Source organism: Cryptotermes secundus, unplaced genomic scaffold (assembly GCF_002891405.2).
Source record: "Cryptotermes secundus unplaced genomic scaffold, Csec_1.0 scaffold1314, whole genome shotgun sequence".
Classification (NCBI taxonomy): Eukaryota; Metazoa; Arthropoda; class Insecta; order Blattodea; family Kalotermitidae; genus Cryptotermes; species Cryptotermes secundus.
The window spans coordinates 177,938-200,948 of record NW_019720589.1 but is presented as its reverse complement, the minus strand read 5'-3'; the positions used below and the strand labels follow the sequence as shown (position 1 = coordinate 200,948).

Sequence of the window (23,011 nt, the reverse complement as noted above, 5' to 3'; positions counted from 1 at the left end):
GCATTACATGCAGTAGAATACCCAAACTTTTAGACAGTTAGGCCATATTGAAGGATATGATATACTGTAGGGTTGGAACACTCAACCCCCCCCCCACACATCAATGCAGAAATTGCTTGATTTTGTTGAATTAGGTAGTGGCATTTCCTCCACTACAAATTTAATGGTTTTAATGCTGTGATTATTTATTTCTGACCTTATTTCTGAAACCAGATTTCATCTCATAAAAGTGAGGTCGACATTAAAGTAAGGGGAGCTTAAATAAATGCAACCTGCCCCTTATTCATGTATCCACATGTGATACGATAGCAGCATCAATTTGAACTCGGAATAGAGCAGTGAAACATATAATTAGGGGTAATTTGATGGCAAGGAAATACAAATCATTGTAATAGACTTGAAAGGATTCTGACGATGGTGTAAGCTGTACAGAACTATTAGGCTTACTTTGGACTCTGTCCATCGTCTGGTATATATAAGACAAAAGACCACAATGTTTCGGAGACTGAATCTGTCTCTGTCCTTAGGTGGAATGGGGAGGGTAGACCTACTCAGTTGGGCCCATTAGAAAGAGCTAGTCTCAATCACTGGACCAGGGAGTAGGTCTATCCTGTCCCATCTAACTGAGGATGGAGACAGATTCAGTCTCTGAAACGTGTTTTTTTGTCTTATATATACCAGATGATGGGTGGAGTCCAAAATAAGCCTAATAGTTCCGTACAAATCATTGTCTATAAATTATAATTGAGTAGGTGCAGGAAAATATTTGTAGGGTGTATTGTGGTGTTTGATGTACCTTTACTGCCACTGAGCTGTTAATGTTATTACCTTGCTATACCTGTATCATTAGGGGTATGCTCTCTAGACACACATCTTCCAAACTAAATGCATTTAAACTTGCTAGGTGTACACCATCTATCATGAATGTGATGAACTTCAAATCAGGTATCTGTGCTGCCATATTGTACTCTCTGTAGAAGAATTTAGAAAGCACTGCAACTAGCAGGATGGATACATCGCCTGATGGATGTCGCAAGGATAGTAAAAATGGCATCTACAAGTATTCTCAAACCTTTTCTTAGCATATGATAGGAAGAATTCAGTTTTTATTTTATTGTCTTGAGTTATGTATTTAAGGAAAATTACAAAAATAATTCAGCATAGGAGGTATGACTAGCCACTAATTGTTTAATATAGAAAGTATTAATAGAAGTGGTAAATATCAATATGCTAATCATTTCTTATAATTAGTTAGATATTGTGGCTTACTTGATCAGTGCATTGCCTGGCAACAGTTCTGTAAACACGATATGTGCATGCAATAGTAGAGCAAGCTGTGCTTTCCATGTGTCTGGTACCTGGCGCAGGAGTGGTGACATTGCAAATCAACAGTAGGTAGCCATTACACGACATGTGTTTTCTGCGCGTTGACAGCTTGCACATGTGCAGTAATGTCACAGCAACAGTGGGTAGGGGTCACGTGATATGTGTTTACTGTTGATCAATGTCTGTCCCTCAGCTATATAAGTGAGTGAAATTCCTAAGCTGAGAGAGTTCATTTGAGGACAGCTGAGAGAGAGATAGTAGCGGTGGAATCACGCGAACAGAGCAAATTGGAAATAGAATTGTCAGTGACAGTGAGTTACAGAGTTCTGAATTATGGGTGTCTTAGAAGAGGAATAAGAAGTTGACCTGTGAAGATTTAAAGTGTGATTAGACGACTTTATTCATATGTAGTATTTGGAGTTCCTGTGTTTTAATTGTGTTGCCAGGAGAGGACCAGTGTGTGTCTGTATGTGTATAAAATCATTGATAGCACTGTATTTAAATGTAATTAAGAGAGATTGTAACCAAGTTGCTAATAAATCCAATCGTCCGAACTAGAACCCATCATTCTCATACCACCCTACATGTGACAGTATTGTCTGATAAAAATAGTCACACTTCAGTGTAAGTTTTGTAATGTTCTTGTTTCCTCCTTGTTTGACTCACAACAGTGATTTTCATGTTATGTATTTTTTGAAGCTCTTGACTTACAAATTGGTCAGATGAGGGTTTGATATGTGAATGTTGCCAAAATACCGTCAAATCATTCTGTCTTTAAAGGTTCTGTTATGTTGTCATAGCACTGAAAGTCAAAAGTTTGGGTCTCTGCTGCTATTAGCTGAGTAATATAAATTCTGACTGGAATTAATTTGTAAAAGAGAGCCTTACATTCATCCTTCATGCACAAGTATCCATATAGACCAGATAATGAGACCATTTCTGCCCCTCAACTCTTCCTCTCACCTACATGAAGAGAACACTTAGATAGTAAGATGTATTTGGCAGCAGACCTTTGCTAATTGTGAAAGTATGACTTCTGGTTAAATATTAGTTTGTACTATTAATTAAAAAAAGGATTTAGTCACTTTTGCCTGGAATTACATGCAGTGGTTTTGATCACCAAGGAGACTGCAAGCCATTCATCTTGTTGAAAGGATATATTGAAATGTTGCTCTAGAAATATGCAGTGTGTAAATGAAGAGCACAGTGTATTTAGTAACGGTAATTAATGATACTGTTTTGTCTCATTATTATTTTCTTACATAGTCTGTTAATGCATTGGTATCGGAATTGTAATGTTGTCATGCATTTAATAATGTCCTACGCCCCAGACCATAAGATTACTTTTTAATGCAGTTCACTTTTCAGTGTTATTTTACATCAGTATGGGTGACCATTAGCTGAATACACTTTGTGTGTGCTGTAGTACAGTTATATTTGGAGTGTGTAATTCAGAGAGACTTGTGTAGCTACCGCGTTATTAATACGCGAAGACTCTTGAAGATAGTGTGAAGAGATTTGGTTGTAGGGTTTATAAAGTGTGGAAACCTGTAACATTGTTATAATTAATTGTAGCCGTTACTTGTAGGTTGTTGAATAAACCAATTAATAATCCGTCCGGATTGTTAACTGGTTTATTCAACAACCTACAAGTAACGGCTACAATTAATTATCACACAGTTGCGGGGTTTCACACTTTATAACCCTAATTGCAATAATCTGTTTACACTGTTTGCGGGGTTTCACGATTTATAACCCTATTCGCAAATCAGTTCACTCTGTCTTCAGTAGTCTACACGTTTACAGTAGGGGAGCTATGTATCACTGTATCACACGCTCCCAATTACACAACTACACACACGTCCGGTTCTTTTTTCCGTGAATGCTGCTATACTCCAACTGTAGGCTGCTGACTGGAGAACTGTCTTCAGCTGCTGATACACTTTAACTCTCTCCGGGGACGGCTACAAGTTAGCTCGATTACAACTGAACTCGCTGACGGCCACATTACAGCTCACTCATGCTTACCGCTCAGCCGGCTTTTATTCCGTTCGCTGTTGCCTGTTGTCCGCGTCAACAGCGTCGTTGCGTGCCACGTCACAGTAGGAATCGGTGCCACATTGCCATGTTTGCATATAGCCAAGCAACGCTGTTACCTCACGCTGTCTTACGTCACCGCGCATTGCGCGTTACGTCACCGCGGAAGGGGGGAGGGGAGGGAGCGCTGACTCACCCGCCGCACTGCTGTTGGGGGGGGGGTTCCTCCGTTGCGCAACACGTGACAGTACCATGGAGATGCTTCATTTCCTTTCTACTGATGGATAGTGCTGAATTACCAAAATTTAATCCTGAGTAAGAAACTTAACCAGTCCTTTGAGATTTATATGTCTGAGTGTGAATGTGTTAAGCTGGAAAGCATTTGTGCAGTTTTTTTTTGTAAGGGCCATGTGCTCTTATAGTATTCCACCTACAATTCTTCTTGAAGCTGTTACTTCATTGCTTAAACATCATGATATGTAGTATAGGAACTTTTAATCCCAAATCTGTTATTCTGTGTCTTTTAACTCTTTCACTCTTAGTTCAGAAAAGTATCTCCAGTTTGTTCAAGACATAAATAACCATTCTTAATACAGTCACTAGCCAGCTGTCTCTTGTAACTTAACTGTGTTTTTCATTTGGTTGTACAAAAGAAAATGTGCTAACTCCAAGGCTATAAAATATGGGTGTGTCTCATTCTGCACATCTTCATTAGGAACTCAGGCATTTTTATTAGTCTCTTGAAGCAAATTATAATTCCTGAAAGCTGGGTATACCAATATCTGCTATATCCAAGTTTAGGAATTGTCACTGTATTGGTCAAGCCATGACATGCTTGTTACAGGTTTTGCAGCAGCAAAAGGATCAACAGTTACAACAGCAGTTACAGCAGTTTCAGTCCATTCAACAGCAGCAGCAGCAGCAACGAATGGCTACGTCATCAGCAGTAGGGTTAACTCCAGTCCCAATGCAACAGCAAACATTGTCTTCCTTGCAGGTATCTGCAGCAGGAGGACAGCTGCTACAGCAGCAAGTCCTTACCTCATCTCCTGCAAGTGGTAATGTGGTGATGACAGGTATGGACATTACATACGAGTGCAGTTTGTCACCCATAGTGTGTCATGTTCAGTCTCAGTCTACATCTCTTGCTATACTGGCAACATCTCATAAATTGTAGCTATTTTCTGTATTTGCTGTGCACCCATGTCTCCCAGAGGAAACCTAAGTACTAAGTGGTAATGTTTATTACCAGTTGAGATGGACAGCAGAGATGCTAACTTATGGACAGCGTCTCACTTTTTATTGTGCATGAGCAGTCAGGTTTGGAGTGGTAGATCAACTTAACTGACGTCCTCGTGTACTGTCTGTTCCACCTTGAAGTCCTTCAGCCTGAAATTTCCTCATATTATGGATAATCTTGTCTTCATTAGTTTCAGTTATTTCCATGGATGTGCCAGAAACAGTTCAAACAGTTATGAATAACATAGTATTGTTCAGTGTACAAACATCTTCCATTTCTGAAACCATAGTGTGAAAAAGGTATAGCACAGCCTACTCAGAACATGTATAGTACTTCACTGAATGGACATAAGGACTTCGAACTTGCCTAAATGTCTCTAATCATTCACTGAAATTGACCTCTTTGGGAGTACAGTGGTGAGTGACTGGAAATGAATAGCTTCACTGCTTTGAATTGAAGGATCAGTCCTAGTAAATTTGCTAGTACCCACACTTTTTCTTTGTTATGTAGAAGATAGAAGCCTTTGTTGCATAGAAGTTTGAAAAATAGAGGTTTTATTATATGTTGTAATTATGAGAACAGTTATTTACAAATAGGATTATCTGTTACATTGTTTGCTGTGTTATTTGTTACTGATTCCTGTTCTTTTAATTTTGAACAGGGCAAGGTGCTATGTTGCAACATCAGAGGACAATGCAGGTAATTCAGCAACAAAGAAGCATGCAGGTGGTACAACAAGATGGTTCTCAGGTGCAGGTGATGCATCAGCAGAGGGTGATACAGCAATCATCACCCCATCCACAGCAGCAACAAATACAAGTGCAGCAAGGACCTCCTTGGAGACAGGCTATTGTGAGTAAAGGCAGGGTGGTTTATACTTTAATCAAGGAGTTGCATGCCACATTGGTCATTACTGTTAACATATTCAGCATGTTTGTTTTGTGAATACATGCTGAAAGATTTGTGTATGGTAGATTGGTACTTGCTTCCAGAAGGAAATTCTTTATAGTTCTGGTATAGTTTGGACAGTGCAATCAAGAAGGTGCAATGGATTGTGCATGTGGCCACTACAAGGGAGACCAGAAATGCATGCAAAAAATCTCTTGGAAAATATCTACTTGGAAGACTTAAGCAGGAGATGGAAGGAAGGGAATTAAGAATTGGTCAAGGGAAATAGGGTGTGAGGGCAAGGAGGGGACAGAAATAACTTAGTTTGGGATTGTGTTCAGTAACAGGTTTCGGTGTTAAGGGTGTTGAGCCTTTAGGTTCTGTTACTATAGTGCTGTTTAATTATTTAATGCTTGTTTGGTGAGAATGCTTTCATATGTCAACAATTTTGGCATCTGCCCACTGAGGCGAAGGAACTAATTTCTGATGCCCAAGGGTTCACAGAATATTGTATGTGGATGGCCAGAGCATTGCTAAATAATGGATCGGTAAACACCTAGCGATCGAATACACACAAGCAACAATGGAAGATGTGTTTCAGTGGAGGAATTTTATTGCATGTTGCTAGGCAACAGCACACCAATGAAGACGCTGGCTAGGAATCACGTGACTTGTCTGTTTGGTCTTTCTTATGCAACAGTGGAACTGGGTTTTCTTTGTGTTTCTGTACAGAGGCTATATAATGAGAATAACACCAGCAGTTCAGTAGTTCTTGGTAGAAGACAGCCAAGGGAAGTTTGTAGAAGTTCTGTGAAGACTTAAAGTGTGAATTGAAGACTTTGTGTGTTGTAATTACAGTATTTTTGAAAATGTTACATTTATTTGTAGTTACAACTAGTGATGATCCAATAAACTGATTCACAAACCCAAAGCTGCCTCTTAGTCACTGTGACACATGACAGCTGGTGTCAGAAGTGGTATGGATTGGATTAGAGTGATCAAGTATTGGAACAAAGATCTATTTTAGAGTGACATCCAACAAAAATTGAAAACATGGAATTCCTGAAAGCCATGCTGACCAAAATGAACGCAAAAATGGACAAGACCCAAGAAAAAATGAAACGCCATTACTAAAGAAATGCAAGCAAAAGTGAAAGACAAGATGGAGAGTCAGCTAGGTTTTCTAGTCTCCAGAGTGGAGGAGGCTAGAAAAACCAATTGGGAAGAAATGAAGGCTGTAGTACACTCCATACAGTCAGATTTTGATGAGACACAAGTCAAAAACATCATGAAGCACATTAACCACAAGATACAGAGTCTCCAGAAAGCCTGCCAAGAGATGACTGCCTGCTACAAGAGACAGAGGCATATACAGAGAAGCTTCAGTCCAATCCAAGAATGGTGCAGTCTGTAGTGGGGCAAAAAGAAGTCCCCAAGTAATAAGCTGCAGTGATGCCGGCTGAAGGACTGAGGAAGCGGTGTGGGGACAGGAATCTGGCCGTGGGGCGCCTGCAGAAGCCAAAGGGAAGGACCCAGGCAAGTTGTGAATCCAGGAAGAGATTGACCATTGCTGGAAGGAGGTTGACCCACTGTGCAGGAGTGGCATGGCTCAGGAGAGGCGTCATCAGAAGGGATTGCACCAGGGCCAAGGATGAGCGAGCAACCCAAAGAGTAGGGCCACTGAGAAAGAATTTATGGATGCACCATGAAGGAAAAAGGGGAACAAAGGATCTAGGTGGCAAGCGGTCACTATACGTGAATCTGGCCGTGGGGCGCCTGCAGAAGCCAAAGGGAAGGACCCAGGCAAGTTGTGAATCCAGGAAGAGATTGACCATTGCTGGAAGGAGGTTGACCCACTGTGCAGGAGTGGCATGGCTCAGGAGAGGCGTCATCAGAAGGGATTGCACCAGGGCCAAGGATGAGCGAGCAACCCAAAGAGTAGGGCCACTGAGAAAGAATTTATGGATGCACCATGAAGGAAAAAGGGGAACAAAGGATCTAGGTGGCAAGCGGTCACTATACGTGAGAAAGAAGAGGGCAACCGTGATCGGCATCAGAGGGTGCAGCTCAAGACAGCTGTCACCTCTGGGAAGAGGAGGACCGACCTACAAGACCCCAGAGAAGACCCCAGAGCTGGAATTCATGAAGTGAGCAAATGGGATGTCCAGCGGGTTTTGGAAAATGAGGAAATGGACCTTGTGGAGGGGTCGACCCTCTCCAAACTGGAAGAAGAACCTACTAGTATTACTAGAAATGTTAGCGTAAGAGGAGCTGGAAATGTGTGAACACCAGAAACATGGGATAATTTTGTCCTCCATTTGATGGTGAGAAACTGGATGTGGATGGTGGATGTGGTGTTCGAAGAATGGAACATCAGGGAAAAAGAAAAGAACATCTTGCAGGAAGACATTGAAAGCACTGCCCCTGGAATGGAAGGAAAGGTGATACACAGTTAGGCTATTTGGGATGAACATCCATAAGAAAGGAGCAATGTAATGTGGATGCCCAGACCATTGCTAGGTAATGGACTGGTAAACACCCATGACTGAATACACACAAGGAAATAATGGAAGATGTATCTCAGTGGAGGAATGTTACTGCGTGATGCTAGGCAACAGCACACCAACGAAGACGCCGGTTATGAATCACGTGACTTGTTCTCTGTGTGGTCTTCCTTATGCAACATGGTTTTCTGTGCATGGTCTCTGCAGAGGCTATATAACGAGAATAACACCAGCAGTTCAATAGTTCTCGGTAGAAGATAGCCATGGGAAGTTTGTTGAAGACCTGTGAAGACTTATCATGTAAATTGAAGACTTTATTTTTTTTTTAAATTTGCTTAGTGGGGTGTGGAGTCCAACTGGGTCCACTCCACACGGCGGCCACTGATTGGCCTATTGTAGCCTGCCCCGGTTGATTATGATGATAGAGAATTTGGTGGAATGAAGATTGGCAGGGGAAACTGAAGTACTCGGAGAAAACCTGCCCCAGCGCCACTATGTCCACCACAAATCCCACTTGACCAGACCCGGGATCTAACCTGGGCTGCCATGGTGGGAAGCCAGCAACTAACCGCTTGAGCTATGGCGCGGCCTAAATTGAAGACTTAGTGTGTTATAATTACAGTAATCTTGAAAGTGTTACAATTATTTGTAGTTACGAGTAGTGATGATCAAATAAACCGATTCACCAATCCAAACCCATGTCTTAGTTACTGTGACAGGTGACAATATTATGCAACTGTTTATGACTGAATGAGAGTTTGAATGATGGCTTGTAAATGGGATATATAATTTAACATGGACTCTGAACCAAAAATTGGGCACATAGTATTATTTTACATATTCCTAGAAATAAAATGAATGATTTATTCTGTGTGCTAAAAAATTCACACCGATATTCCATCATAGATTGAACATGGTGGCCCATTTGGTAAGAGCCTTACATCTTAAGCAAGATGATCCAGTTGCCTTATCTGGTATTGCTGTGTCACACATAGCATAACACTGTCTTTCATGAAGAAAGCAGTCTTCTGGGATTTGGCACCGTGTATATGTGGTGTTAACCGACGTTTCGGAGGAACGTATCGCCTCCATCTTCAGGGTAGAAGAAAAATATAAGAAATCTGCAAGCGAAGAGACCGTGAGGACAGGTTCTCACGGTCTCTTTGCTTGCAGATTTCTTATATTTTTCTTCTACCCTGAAGATGGAGGCGATACGTTCCTCCGAAACGTCGGTTAACACCACATATACACGGTGCCAAATCCCAGAAGACTGCTTTCTTCATAGTCACCGCCGTGAAAGCCTCAAATCTTACATTGTCTGTCATGTTTTTAATTTTGAATAAAATATCTGAGATTCACATATATTTGGAAGTGGTGGTGGTGGTCATGGTGGATTTTTTGTGGCAGTTGCGGCGGGAAGGGCAGTAGCTGTGGGGGGGGGTTTGGTGGCGGTGGTAATATTAATAATATTGATGATGATAAAAAAAATAAAAGAAGGTATTGAATGTAGGAATGATAATAATGAAGAATTAATGGTACTGCAAATTACAGACATGTGAAACTTGTATATATACAAATCTGATATTGCACATGTTACTCATTTTGATGTCACTAATAATGGGATGTTGATGTCAGTCATGCGAATTCAAACCACATAGCTTGTTATTTGAAATATACTACCATATTTTCTCTCTAATGTTACACCTAGCTTATGCATGGTTCATTCAGTTATCCTTGACTGCACAAGAATTCATTTGGAATCTGCCCCTTTTACTATAGTACATACTATGTTTGCATTGATATGTTACTTTCTGTGGAATGAGCTTGTACTGAGTCAACAGCTACTCCTTCAGAACAGGCAGAAGCTATTTTTAGGAGAAGTGTTCTTATAATGATTACCAGAGGCAGTTAAATGTGGATTAGTTTAATGTCCTTGCAGTTTTGCTGGGGTGGGGTGTTGGAAGTGATAATCATACAACATTTTAAAAGTCCTTGGGCTTGTATTTCGTCTCTGACATCTGATTTATGTATGTATTTTACATTGGGGAAATGACTCAACTGTAGGATGCTAGGATAACTAAATTTAATTGGAGTAACAGGCGCAGAAAGTATATTAAAGGGGGGGGAGAGACTGAGGAAGGCCTGTGTATGATAGAGAATTGAATGTCTTCGAAGTGTGATCAGTTTTGTTATACAGGATCAAGAACCTGGTTAGAAAAATGATTTTGTAATATCCTGCCCCCACCGTCTATTTTATTGTAACAGTGGAAGGAAGGAGACCATTTCATGAGTAAGCAATAATGCAACTAGAAACCCTACGTATCTGTGGTAGGATATGTAATCTGTACAGTTGGTACAGTAGTGTTAATATTTTTCATTTAGCCACCACAACAGCAACAAACGCAACAAATCCAAGTACAGAAACAGCAGTTTGTAATAAGAGAAGGTCAGCCACAAGTGCAGCCACAGCCTAGTCAGCAGTCTCAGACGCATCAATATACAGTGACTGTACAGCGTGAGGTAGTTGCGGGTACAGCTGGTCAGCTGACATGGCAGCAACAACAGCAACAGCAGCAGCAGCAGCAGCAACAGCAGCAGCAACAACAGCAACAGCAACAGCAACAACAGCAACAACAGAGGCACTACCACCTTCAGCAGCAGCAGCAGCAGCAGAGACAGCAGTTACAGCAACAGCAACAACAGCAGCAACAGCAACAGCAACAGCAACAGCAGCGTCAGATTGCATGGACTCAGCAGCCACAGGCTCAGGTTAGATTTATTATGTAAAAATAACATGAAAGGTAATTAAATTGAACGGAAATCTAATTAAACTGAATCATACTGAACTGACCTTCAGATTGATATGTCTGTAAAATATTAGGAAGTACCTTCTCAGAATCTGAGTTGGAGTTCAGCCATTAGTTTCCTCAATTCTTCTAGGCAGAGGCTGAGAAAGACTAAACTAGGCCATACCTACTTCCTTCCATGTCCTTCCTAATTTATTATTCCACCATTTTTCAGTCAGCACTGCGAGATATCTACATTTGATGCAGGATCATAAAATAAGCAAATAACCAATGAGAATATCTGGGCACTGGACGTGTAGAACTTACAGGGCACATAGCATGTCCTGTTATACTGCACAATAGAAGAAATTAATATTTGTGGAGGAGGCTAACCTGTATGGTGATCCTTGTCATGGCAGTATGATGCATCCTCTGGGTGTGGTCGGAAGAGATGGTCTCCAGAAGTAGAGTGTAGCTTTGAATGTATTTAATGAGCTGTTATGGAGAGCTGATAATGGGGTGTGTTTGAGCCTCAGCTGCTAAGGTTATATAGTGTTGAATGATTTGGTGATTCTGAGTGTTCAGAGTATTGGTGCCTGGTGACTGAATAAAAGCACACAAAATCTTAGGATAGCTGATCTCTAGGTCAACCCAGGATCTCCTAAATACAAAGTAGCAATGCTGACAAAGAGGGAGAAATTTTTTTTTTAATCATTATAGTGTCATGTACATCTGGAACAGATATATATTTCCGATGGTTTTCTAACTTTGTCATAACTCCAGATTTCTTACAAAGGCTAACTCTTTGGTACTGACATTAACCAAGCCTTTGATTGAGCTTGACATTGGAAGTTCTTCTTGTCTGTGTTCTCTATAGGGTCCTCCACGTCACCTGATCCATTTGGACCTTCAGACTCATGCACAATTACAGCAGATGGATCCACAACAGAGAGCCATTTTCTTTCAGAAGATTCAAAAGCAACGACAGATAATTTTGCAGAGACAGTTACAAGTATGTGTATCATATACAGCATACTTATATAAAACTTAGCTTCAATATAATGAGAGTTTGCAAAGTTCTTAAAAGTGCTCACTATAATAAGTACTTGTAGTGTCTGAAAATGGTTGAAATACCTAGTCTTAAAGGCCAGCTTCTGAATGTATAGTATATTATATTATATTTAAGCATCCTGTTGCACTCCATACGATAAATGATATAAACTCCGTCTCAAGTGCAAACAGTATATTTGTGTCTTTGATCTTGCTCCCTACACTACATGTTTCGGCCTCAGACGGCCATCATCAGGTGTATAACACTCACGTCGCTGTCACACTGCACCCAGTTCAAAATTTAACATCTAAAACACTCTCCCTGTCATTATCAACTTCTACTTCGTTGATAGNACGTAGTAAAGAATAGCAGCGGCACGCACACAGAAAGACTACACAGGATAACACCTATACAGTGTGGAAACAAGAACTAGCCGCTGCAGCACTTCAAACACAGGGCGAATAACCCTAACAATTTTAAAATTTTAAAATTTGGACAAGAATTTAAAGGTTTAAAATTAGAACTAAAGATTTTATTATGGTGCTATTACAATAAACTCAAAATTAACGTGTGTGAAGTAATCTACGGGTGGACAGCTATCAACGAAGTAGAAGTTGATAATGACAGGGAGAGTGTTTTAGATGTTAAATTTTGAACTGGGTGCAGTGTGACAGCGACGTGAGTGTTATACACCTGATGATGGCCGTCTGAGGCCGAAACATGTAGTGTAGGGAGCAAGATCAAAGACACAAATATATTGTTTGCACTTGAGACGGAGTTTATATCATTTATCGTATAGTATATTACTGTGTGGTACTGAGATTCAGAAGAAATAATGCAGGCACCTCAGTATTTTTTATACTGATCAATTTGTATTGAGACTTTCTTGCATTTCTATGAATATCTTGAGCTGAATATTTATCAACTTGAAAAATGATTTGAAGAAGAGTTTCAGAAAAAAGTGAAAAACATTTTAAGTTTAGTACAGTTTCACCATATGTTTTGCGGTTCCTGACATAATTGAACAATTCAGATGATAGTGTACATTTCCAAATTCTTATATTCAACAGTCATTATGGTCTTTCAGTCACACGTGAAACTTGGATTATCTGTGTGTTTCAATTAATGTTTCTTATCCCTTTCATTAGTACTGATAATCAGGAGTATATTATATAGCAAGGTGGAATTCCTTATTTACTGTGTGAAATGTCTTGTCCTGGATCTGTAAGGCACAAAGACAAGCCCAGGCACAGCAGCAGGGAGTAGTACCGGGAATCCCTCGCCAACAGTTGATACAGCAGCAGCAGCAGCAGCCACAACCACAGGTTCTTATTCGAGGTCAGCTCCCTGCTGGCCTGACACCTCAGCAGCAGCTGCAGTGGTTGCAGCAACACCAACAGAGACAACTTCAAGGACAGGCTGCTGTCATTAACCAGCAGCAACAACAACAACAGCAACAGCAGCAGCAGCAGCAGCTTCTCCAACAGAACCCACAACTTCGACAGCAGCAGGTTAAAATACAGTGCAGCATTCTTATTTCCTTATATGCACAGTCAATGGGAGCTGGGCTAGTGTAGTCAGTTCCCCAGGGGTAAAGTGGCTGGGGTGTGAAGCTGACCCCTCACCTCCAACTAAGGCCGAGGTCAAGAAAATGTGGATCTGTACATCCACTCTCCCATACACCTTCATGGCCTAGTGCTTAATTAGCTAAGGACAGGGACAGCTTTACCTATATGCACGGTCATTATGGTCCAGCCCCTTATGCTGTATTCTCGACTTCAGTACATAATTCACGCACATTTTGTTCCAGAATTTTGTATATATACTTGGCTTTGTGATTTAGGTGAGGGTTTATGAGAATACTTTGTCATGTCTGATGACTGATGGTACACTGCTTGGATTTTATAGTTGCTATTATCTCTTTCAGACTTTGGAGACAATATCTGTCATCAAAGTTGTCTCATACATGGAAATGGAATGCATGACATGTATGGGTATTTATGTTGTCTTAATCTTGCAGTGACAAATCATCAAATGTGAATTATGGAGTGAAATAATTTAAATCATGGGAACTCTGTACAGAATAATAATATCACATATGGAAGGTATGTGAAGGAGCCAGGATGGCATAATCAGTATAGCAACTGACTACAGGCTGGATGACCAAGTCCCAGTAGGATCAAGAATTCTCACTTCTCCGTGTCATTCAGACTGGCTCTGGCGTCCACCCAACCTATACAGTAGGTACAGGGGGCTCTTTTCACAGGGTAAAGTGGCTGGTGCGTGAAGTTGACTACTGAATTCTAGCTAGTGCCAAGGTCAGGAAAATGTGGATCTGTACATCCACTCCCCTATACACCTTCATGACATTAGTTAAGCACAGGGACAACTTTACCTTATTTTTTGTAGGAGGTGTGTGACTGTAGATGGGGTTTGGTTTGGAAATTTGATTTATTGACCACTTATACACTCACAACTTGTGACTATACTTTATACAGATCACTGACACACGCAGACTAGTGTCCTCGGTCTATTACAGTCTCCACTAGCTGTTTCCTGACAATGGATTTTGACACAGGAACTATAACAGTCTTGCTGAATTACATGCTCCAAATATCACAAAGTTTTCTCTTCACAGCCTCCTGCGCAGAACTCAGCTGAACTGAGTCACCCCAGTTGTCTTCAAGGTAACTCCTCGGCATGTACCATGCAGGAAACAGCCCCTTTATTGTTGTAGAGGTGTGTTGATTGGACTGTTCCATAGAAACAGTCATGGCGAGGACCACATAGAGAACACCCCACATCCAACAGTAACTGCATTGTTGTGTGTGTGTTTGTTGCCACGGGAATGTGTTTACCAAGCCATTATCCAGAAATAGTCATTGTTTATGGAGTTCCTACTTAGCAGGGGGTCTCTACATCACATTGCTCCATCCTTAAGGCTGCTTGTTTCGAATAGCCTACAGGCATTCTGCCATTTCTTCTTTTGTGAGGGCTGCACATGTGATGTCTGTGACCGGTCTTGATTTCCTTCCCATGGCCCAGTTTTATGGTGACTTCTTTCCATGTGCTCTCGCTGCTCCCTCTTTAAGGCTGCTCATCCCAAGTGGTACCCTCACAGGGTGCCAGTTAGTTCAGGTTTATTACCATCATCATCTCCGGTTGGTGAAGCCACAAGTTCTGAGAGTGGTCAATGCCTGTACATTTATGGCTCCTACTTTGTGTGCTATCTCTTCTTTTGTTCTGGCCCAAATAAACCTTAAATGGGAATTTCACTTAATATTAAATGATAGCGAGTTTGAAGAACAATTATTTTTATAGGTTTTAGTGCAACAGCAGGGTCCACTTCGCCAGCAGCAGTTGATACCAGCAGGGCAGAGTCCCATAGCTCAGCAACAGCAGCCTCAACAAGCTACACAGCGAGAATTGGTAGTCACTGGAACTGCTCCTGGAATAATGCAGACCCCACAGCAACTTCAGACTACAGGTGCTTCTGGTACTTGGATTCCCCAGCAGGCTGAGAATGCTGGTACAGGTAGGTTTGTTGAAACATCAACAGTAAAAGTGAACTTAAGAAACTTTGTAATATAGAAATTCTTTGTAATACTCATCTCTGCTCTGGAGAAAATAAATTTATAGCGTTCATTAAAGCATTACCAAACCTCAAGCATACTGAACAGGTTGGCACAGTAGTATTACACTTAATTTATATTCAACAGGTACCCAGTTTGAATCTGAGCTTAAGTGCTGGATACTATAACAGGTTTTCTCCTTTCAAGAAAATGCCAAGACAGCACCTTAAAATTTGGCCTTAATCATATTTATGTCTGTTTCACCATCCCAAATTATCTGCCCATTCCATTTCATATAAACCTCTACAGTTAATGGAGTGTTTTTAAATAACCCACCAGCCAACTGTTTCTTGTGTTCCGCTATTTTAGGAGCAAAATTATATTTGAAACCTTAGAAACTTTTGAAATGCAGGTATTCAGATTTCTGCAGGATTGCTTTCAATGACCATTTGTAATGCTGAGGAGTTGCTTTTGATTTTTGCCATATTTGCAACAAGAAGTTACAAAAACATACCTATTAGTGTAACATTGTCTGTCTCTCTGTCTTTTGTCTTGTTTGCATATAACAGCTTGAGAACTGCGGAATGGGTTTACATGAAATTTGATTCTTTGTCAACACATCTGAACTGTGTTAAAAATAAGAAAAAAGAAAACAGTGAACACTTTACATGAAGAGTTACACATATTTCCGCTTGCATCTCAAACACAGTTTGCTCAATATTTATTAGAGTGAAAAGCGTTTTTAATGGAGGTGTAAGGCAAAATGAACACACATTTCATGACCAATGCAATTCTTTCATAAGTCTTGTGGTTTTGAGGATAATTAAACAATTAGTATGACAAAATCATGACATAGTGATAGGAAACAGATGTTTTGAAAATGTGGCACACTTCAGATATTTGGGAACAACGATAACAAATCAAAACCTGATTCAGGAGGAAATTAAGAGGAGATTGAACTCGGATAATGCTTGCTACCATTCAGTCCAGAACCTTTTGTCTTCCTGTCTGCTGTCCAAAAATATAAAAATTAGAATATACAAAACTATAATTTTGCCTGTGCTTCTGTATGTGTGTGAAACTTGGCCTCTGACATTAAGGGAGGAACATAGACTGAGGGTGTTTGAGAACAAGGTGTTGAGAATATTTGGACCGAAGAGAAATGAAGTGACAGGAGGTTGGAGAAAACTGCATAATGAGAAGCTTCATACTTTGTACTCTCCTCCAAGTATAATTAGAATGATCAGGTCAAGGAGGATGAGGTGGGCAGGTCATGTAGCATGAATGGGGGATATAAGGAATGCATATAGGATATTGATGGGAAAGCCAGAAGGAAAGAGACCACTGGGAAGACCAAGGTGTAGGTGGGTGGATAATATTAGAATGAATCATAGAGAGATAGGATGGGATGGATTGGATAGATCTGGCTCAGGATATGGACCAGTGGAGGTCTTTTGTGAACACAGTAATGAAGTTTCGGGTTCCATAAAATGCTGGAAAATTCTTGAGTAGCTGCAGAATTGGCGGATCCTCCAGAAGGGCTCAGTTCCATGAGTAAGGAAGTAAGCGGTATTAGCACAGCGTATGTTTTTTAAGAATTGTTACACTTTGTACATATTCTTTTTTTAAAATTTGTTTTGCATGTGCAGAGCTTTATATCTCCACTACTCCTGTCCTCCTTCATGGCATAGTCGTTTATATATATGCTATATTTGTCTCTGCAGATGTTATGTTGCTGAAATTTCTGAAATTATCTGTCTCTCAAGAAGCATGATGATTCCCATGAGTTACACATTAACATTGTATATTACTTTACTAAACAGATATTGGGCTTAGGCGGCCCATACATGTACGAGTCTGGTTCAGTGAGGAGCCATGCTTGGATTAATTTCAGCACACACTTATGAGCGTGACGACCCACACACAGACGAGTTTGGCTCATTGGAACCTGAGCCGAGTTGGACTCGCAAGCCAGACTCGTACGTGTATGGTCCCCCTTAGAGACAACAAACACTTCAGAAATATAAAGTGGTGACATAATCCATAATCTCAGCTCCAGTATTAGGAGGATATAGAGCCTGAGCAAATCAAAGATAGATACCATGAGAACTTTCACAACATCATTATGTTGTCAGTGTACCTCATGTTCATGTATATTTTCTCAAGAACTTTGTTGTTAAGAACAGGTTTATGCATTAGTAAAGTACTAGACATGTGTTAAGAAGTACTTGGTCCCAATCTTGGCCAGTTTACTGGCCAATTCAGGGTTTTTTTGCTTTTACTGACTATCCAGATGAAGGCTAGGTTAGTATCATACAGTAGGGCACTACACAGCTATCTAAATATTTATTCAAATTTTTGTATGAAACGCTCTCAAGATTATGTAGATGGAAGAAGACTATTTGGGCACCCACATAGAATGGGAAACTTACATCTCTGAAACTTCAGAAATTTATTATTGAAAATCTTCTATAACTTGTAAAATCTGTTTAAGTTAATTCTGACTTGTATCATTCCTGTTTTATATGAAACTGAATTCATACTTCATAGACTTTTTCAAAAAGAGCCCATTGTAGAAAAATTGGTACACAAATGAAATGTGAGCTTCCTTGTTTGAAACTCTTTTTAATATACAAGGGGGGACCCAAAAATAACCGTAACCGACCTGTTGCGCGCGCATGCTTTGTAGTTACGAGTTGTGCTGCTAGGTGGTGTTAGCTGGGGGTCTCCCACGACTGTTAGTGAGCTGGTGTCAGTCTGAGTTAAGTGGTTTGTCTGTGGTGCTCTGTTGTGTGCGTTCCTGTTTCAACCCTTTGGCGATTAGTGAGATGGCCGACCAGAAGGAACAAAGAGTGTGTGTGAAATTCTGGATCGTTCTGCACTTCACTCTTCAAGTCGCGGCAAACATTCACGCGGTTTTCTCTTTGGTCATCTCCGAGCAAGCGAGGAACAAATTTTGCAGACACCCGTCTCATGTGCAAACCTTCGGTTAAAATTCGCTGGACTGTGCTCCATGAGATGTTCGTTTCCTCAGAAAGTTGGTCAATGGTCTTTCAATGATCTTCATCAAGCAAAATTTCACACACACTCTTTGTTCCTTCTGGTCGGCCATCTCACTAATCGCCAAAGGGTTGAAACAGGAATGCACACAACAGAGCACCACAGACAAACCACTTAACTCAGACTGACGCCAGCTCACTAACAGTCGCGGGAGACCCCCAGCTAACACCACCTAGCAGCACAACTCGTAACTACAAAGCATGCGCGCGCAACAGGTCGGTTCCAGTTATTTTTGGGTCCCCCTTCGTATATGGGACATTTAATAAAAATGAAGAAAAACATTTTGTGACTTGCATGCCAACACTACAGGTGTTTTTTACTTTGCAACAGTAGCATTCATTGTATCTGCAAAAAATGAACAGTAATTCCAAGAAAAGGGATTCATTTGGGAAATATGTGAACTTCGCAATCACAGTGAGGTGTGCATTTGTTTTTTCTCCAGTTCAACAGGCACAAGCAAATCAACAGCAGCAGATGGCACAGCTGCAATTACAGAGACAGCATCAGATACGCCTCCAGCAGCTACAATTGCAGAGAGATGCAGTTGCACAGAAGCAGCAGCAGCAGCAGCAGGTTGTTGTAGCTGGGCAACGGATACAGGTGCAGCAGACACAGTCCCAACCACAGTCAGTACAGCAAGGGCAGATACAGTATCCTGCACAGGTGAGTTCATGTTATTAAGATGGATCAGATTATGGAATATATTAATACATTCATTATTTCATTGTTAGGGTTTGAATGCTTTCTAAATTTTCAAATGCAGAGTTGCCTGAAACTATGAGTATGATGCTCACGAAGAGTAGTTTTTGGGGTGGGAGCATAACTGTCTTTGGAATTGCATGTGTATAATGTGTAGAACACTATTTGCAATTACTTTTATACACAAGTAACATATTTTAAATCAAATAATACTGAAAATTTGTCACATCATAATCTAACGTAAAATTTTTTTTTTTTTTTTTGCCTAATTCTTCCACAGTCTCTTCTTCAGGAATTCTGTATATGCCCTATGTTCCATGTAGGATGGAATGGTTCTAAATGGCACAAATGCACAAAAATTATTCATGTGAAGAACATTTGAAAGTGTATATCATATTAGTTTTCTTTTCTCCCTCTGTCTCCTTATTAATGTAGAAAAATAAATCCCCCCCTCCTGGAGATACCTTCCAAAGTTTAACATACACTACACCATTTAGGTGAAACATTAGTACTTTGAATATCTTGTACATATTTTTCAAAATAGGAAAATATGTAACCTTTCTTATCTCTCCAAGAGTTACATTTTGTATTTGCCATTTTTATCTACTGTGTGCCATTTGAGGAAGGAGGTTGGGACAGATGGGTAGGTGGATAGATAGTTTGTTTTGCACTCTGCATAAGAGTTTGCACTGCAGTCTGTGGAACACTTTTTACTGATCTTGATGTTTCTTTTCATCTACTCCCTCTGGGGTCTTAGCCTTGCACACATTTTTGTAACATTCTGAATGTGTTTTTTTTACCATTGTTACTATAACATGAACTCAATGTAATGGTCCCAGTGAATAAAGAAATAATCTCAGACTTGTATAAGGGGTGGGCCTTCTTGGCCCTTGCACCGCGACCACAGTCATCTATTGTGCCTAAATATCAGACTTAAACCCATGCATATAAGAGCAAAATAACAATTTTTTTGGAGTTGTCTCTCCAAGACCAACACATTGTATGATTATTGTTCCTTTGTATGATGAGTTGCTTGGAAGAGGTGGTGGGACAGACATCATACAGACAGGTATTTGGCTATTATGTATATGGATTTTAAAATGAAGTATAAAGTGTGAAGTGACTGTGTGAGTTTTCGCCATATGTATGTTCACAAAATAACTTATCAGAGAACTGCAGTTACTTGTTATTTTATATCTTCATGACTGAACAGGTGTAATTGAAATATTCAGAAGTGCCCAGAGGTACTTGTAAATCTTACCAACTGCTGTCATATTGTGGCCGTGTTTTGTCTGCAGGCTCTTTCATTTTTGCTGAACTAAGTTTTGTTGTTTTCATTAGGCTGCAGAGCAGTGCAGTGAAGCAGTTGGGGTTTGTTTGTAATGGCTTACAGGTTCCAGTGCAGCAGCAGATGGTGCAAGGCCCAATGCAGTCTCCACTTCAGCAACAGCAGCCACCGCCTGAAGCTACAGATGAGGTTGCACACCAAGAACACTTTCAAGATTTAAAGGTGATTCCTTCATCACAACACATTTATGTTCATTGCCTCACATAGATACCACTGGTGTTGCAGGAGTTTACATTACTTGTTTCTTTAAGTAATTTATTGGCATTGTGCTGATGGAAATTTGTTGTTGTTTTTTATTTTAAATAGTGGCAGTTGTTGGGATGACACTGGGAACTATTTTAATGCCAAACTTCTGTCGTAACCACTAGTCAGTCTGCGTGGTGTACATACAAATAATTGAAATAACTCTGCTAGTATATGTTCTGACTTGAATTTTTTTTTTATTTTAGTGGTTAATTTTTTAATTCCATCTGTCTGTCTGCACACATGAAACAGTTTGAGAGCTGCTGGTTACACGTTCATGACGTCTTATATTCGAGAACATCACGAAAACTTGTATTTAATTTATATTTCCATCAGGCACTTTTAACTGCCACTTTACATGAAGATCTGCATAAGTTTTCTGCATGTGCTTTGAGTGCTACTTGCTAAATATATACCAGAATGAAGAAGTTTCACACGAAAGCCGTAGAGAAAAACCAGACACATCTTATGTTCAGTACACTTTTCCATGAATATTGTGGTATTCAGTGTAATAAAGAAATCATGTGCTATACATACATTTCCAAATTTCTGTTGGTTTATCACATTTCTTTTATTATTGTGGTTTTCCCCATTCAGTGTTGTAGATAATCAGCAGGATACAGAATATGTAATTCTTTGATTTCTAAATGCCCCTTTTGATGTGGTTTGAATATGCTTTATGCATTCTTAATTTGTCCTGACTTTCCCATGCCTCTCTTATTCCAGTTTCACCACCAGTCTTACTGCATTCTTCCTGTACACCTGTTTTGTGACAGCCGCTGTTTCCCCTTTCTGTGTGCTGTTATAGTATTGTCCTCTGAGTTTTCATATGTTCTCAGCACATTTTTATTCTTAATGCTCTGATCTGGTACAAATATATTTCTTGAATATGTTTTCAGTGTTAAGTAAGCCTATAACTTTAATATTATGTGTGCACTGCTGTTTTCAACTTAGATACAATATTTAATACAGAATTTGTAGGCATATATATGCTCTATCTCCACACCAAATTTCATATACCTGACTGCAGTGATTCAGTAGTTACCATTGTGAAACCAAAAGCCAGAGTTTGTACAGCCACCATTTTATTGCCTTGCATTTTACACACACACATGAATGCAAGTGTGCACACACATACACACATTAATTTTCAGTGATCTTTGCCATTCCACATGTGGAAGCCGGTTAGAATACCTCCACCATAGCCCTGTGACGATGACGAATTGCCTATGAAATCACATTGTGTTATAATCCAGAAGGCCATAATGTAAATTTTCATTGCTGTAGATCTCACACCATAATCGTTTCTTTAATAGAATATGCTTTTATGATTTGTAGGCTGGAGTTAATCAACAAGGACAGCAGGCATCTCAGCAACCACAGCAACCTCTTGTGGTAAATCCCAAAACTAAAACAGCTCTGGCAAATATGCTGAGCATACGGCTGCAGAGTGGAACTACAGGCACACCTCACTTGTCTCCACAGCAACCAGGAGTACAGGTAAAGTGTGTGCAGGGCCATGCCATAACTCAAGCGGTTAGTCACTGTCTTCCCACTGTGGCGGCCCGGTTTCAATCCTGAGTCTGGTCAAGTGGGATTTGTTGTGGACAAAGTGGCGCTGGGGCAGGTTTTCTCCGAGTACTTCGGTTTCCCCTGCCGATCTTCATTCCACCAATTGCTCCACAATCACCCTCTCCTATTATCTGGGGCTGGTACAATAGGCCAGAAGTGGCCGCAGTACAAGGGACTTAGTCCCACCCCACTAGCAATAAAAATAAGTGTGTGCACCAAGACTTTGGCCCATTCGCATTCCTTACAACTGTGGTCATCATGAAGTTTAGCAACGCTGGGGATCAGCTGCTAGGCTAGGTATGCCCACTTTTTTCTTCTCACATTACTCGCCTTCAGATATGGTAATTTTATGTTATTCAGGTATCTTTAGTTTCCATTATAAGAAGGTTTTACTGTATACAGATGTAGGGCTATGTTTTTTACACTCATACCATTCATTCCCCGTACAAGGAAAAAATACAGGAAGATAAAAATATAGGTGTGTAGTTCTTCTAACCAGAGCAAGACCTCTAAAAAACTGTAAGAGAAGAGAGTATACATGAAATCTTCCTTTGATGTAGGTTTCATCCTTTCACTTCTGTTTTCTAACATAGAGGTTGAATGGTTACCGCTCCTACTTTATTTTCAAGAGGTCCTTGGTTTAGTTCTTAACCCATGTGTTAGCTGCCCCAGACCCCCCCCCCCC

The 23,011-nt window shown here is 40.3% G+C and overlaps 1 protein-coding gene across 1 annotated transcript in view; it reads left to right on the top strand.

Moving 5' to 3' along the window:
- The window catches only part of LOC111870225 (PAX-interacting protein 1), a 66,054-nt gene that overhangs the window by 9,837 nt on the left and 33,206 nt on the right, over window positions 1–23,011 (top strand). Inside the window, exons 6-14 of the mRNA XM_033753779.1 lie at window positions 4,208–4,439; window positions 5,265–5,455; window positions 10,378–10,764; window positions 11,659–11,793; window positions 13,062–13,343; window positions 15,154–15,367; window positions 18,907–19,127; window positions 20,557–20,673; window positions 22,093–22,254. Coding sequence (XP_033609670.1) covers window positions 4,208–4,439; window positions 5,265–5,455; window positions 10,378–10,764; window positions 11,659–11,793; window positions 13,062–13,343; window positions 15,154–15,367; window positions 18,907–19,127; window positions 20,557–20,673; window positions 22,093–22,254 — 1,941 coding nt within the window. The remainder of the gene's footprint in view (window positions 1–4,207; window positions 4,440–5,264; window positions 5,456–10,377; window positions 10,765–11,658; window positions 11,794–13,061; window positions 13,344–15,153; window positions 15,368–18,906; window positions 19,128–20,556; window positions 20,674–22,092; window positions 22,255–23,011) is intronic.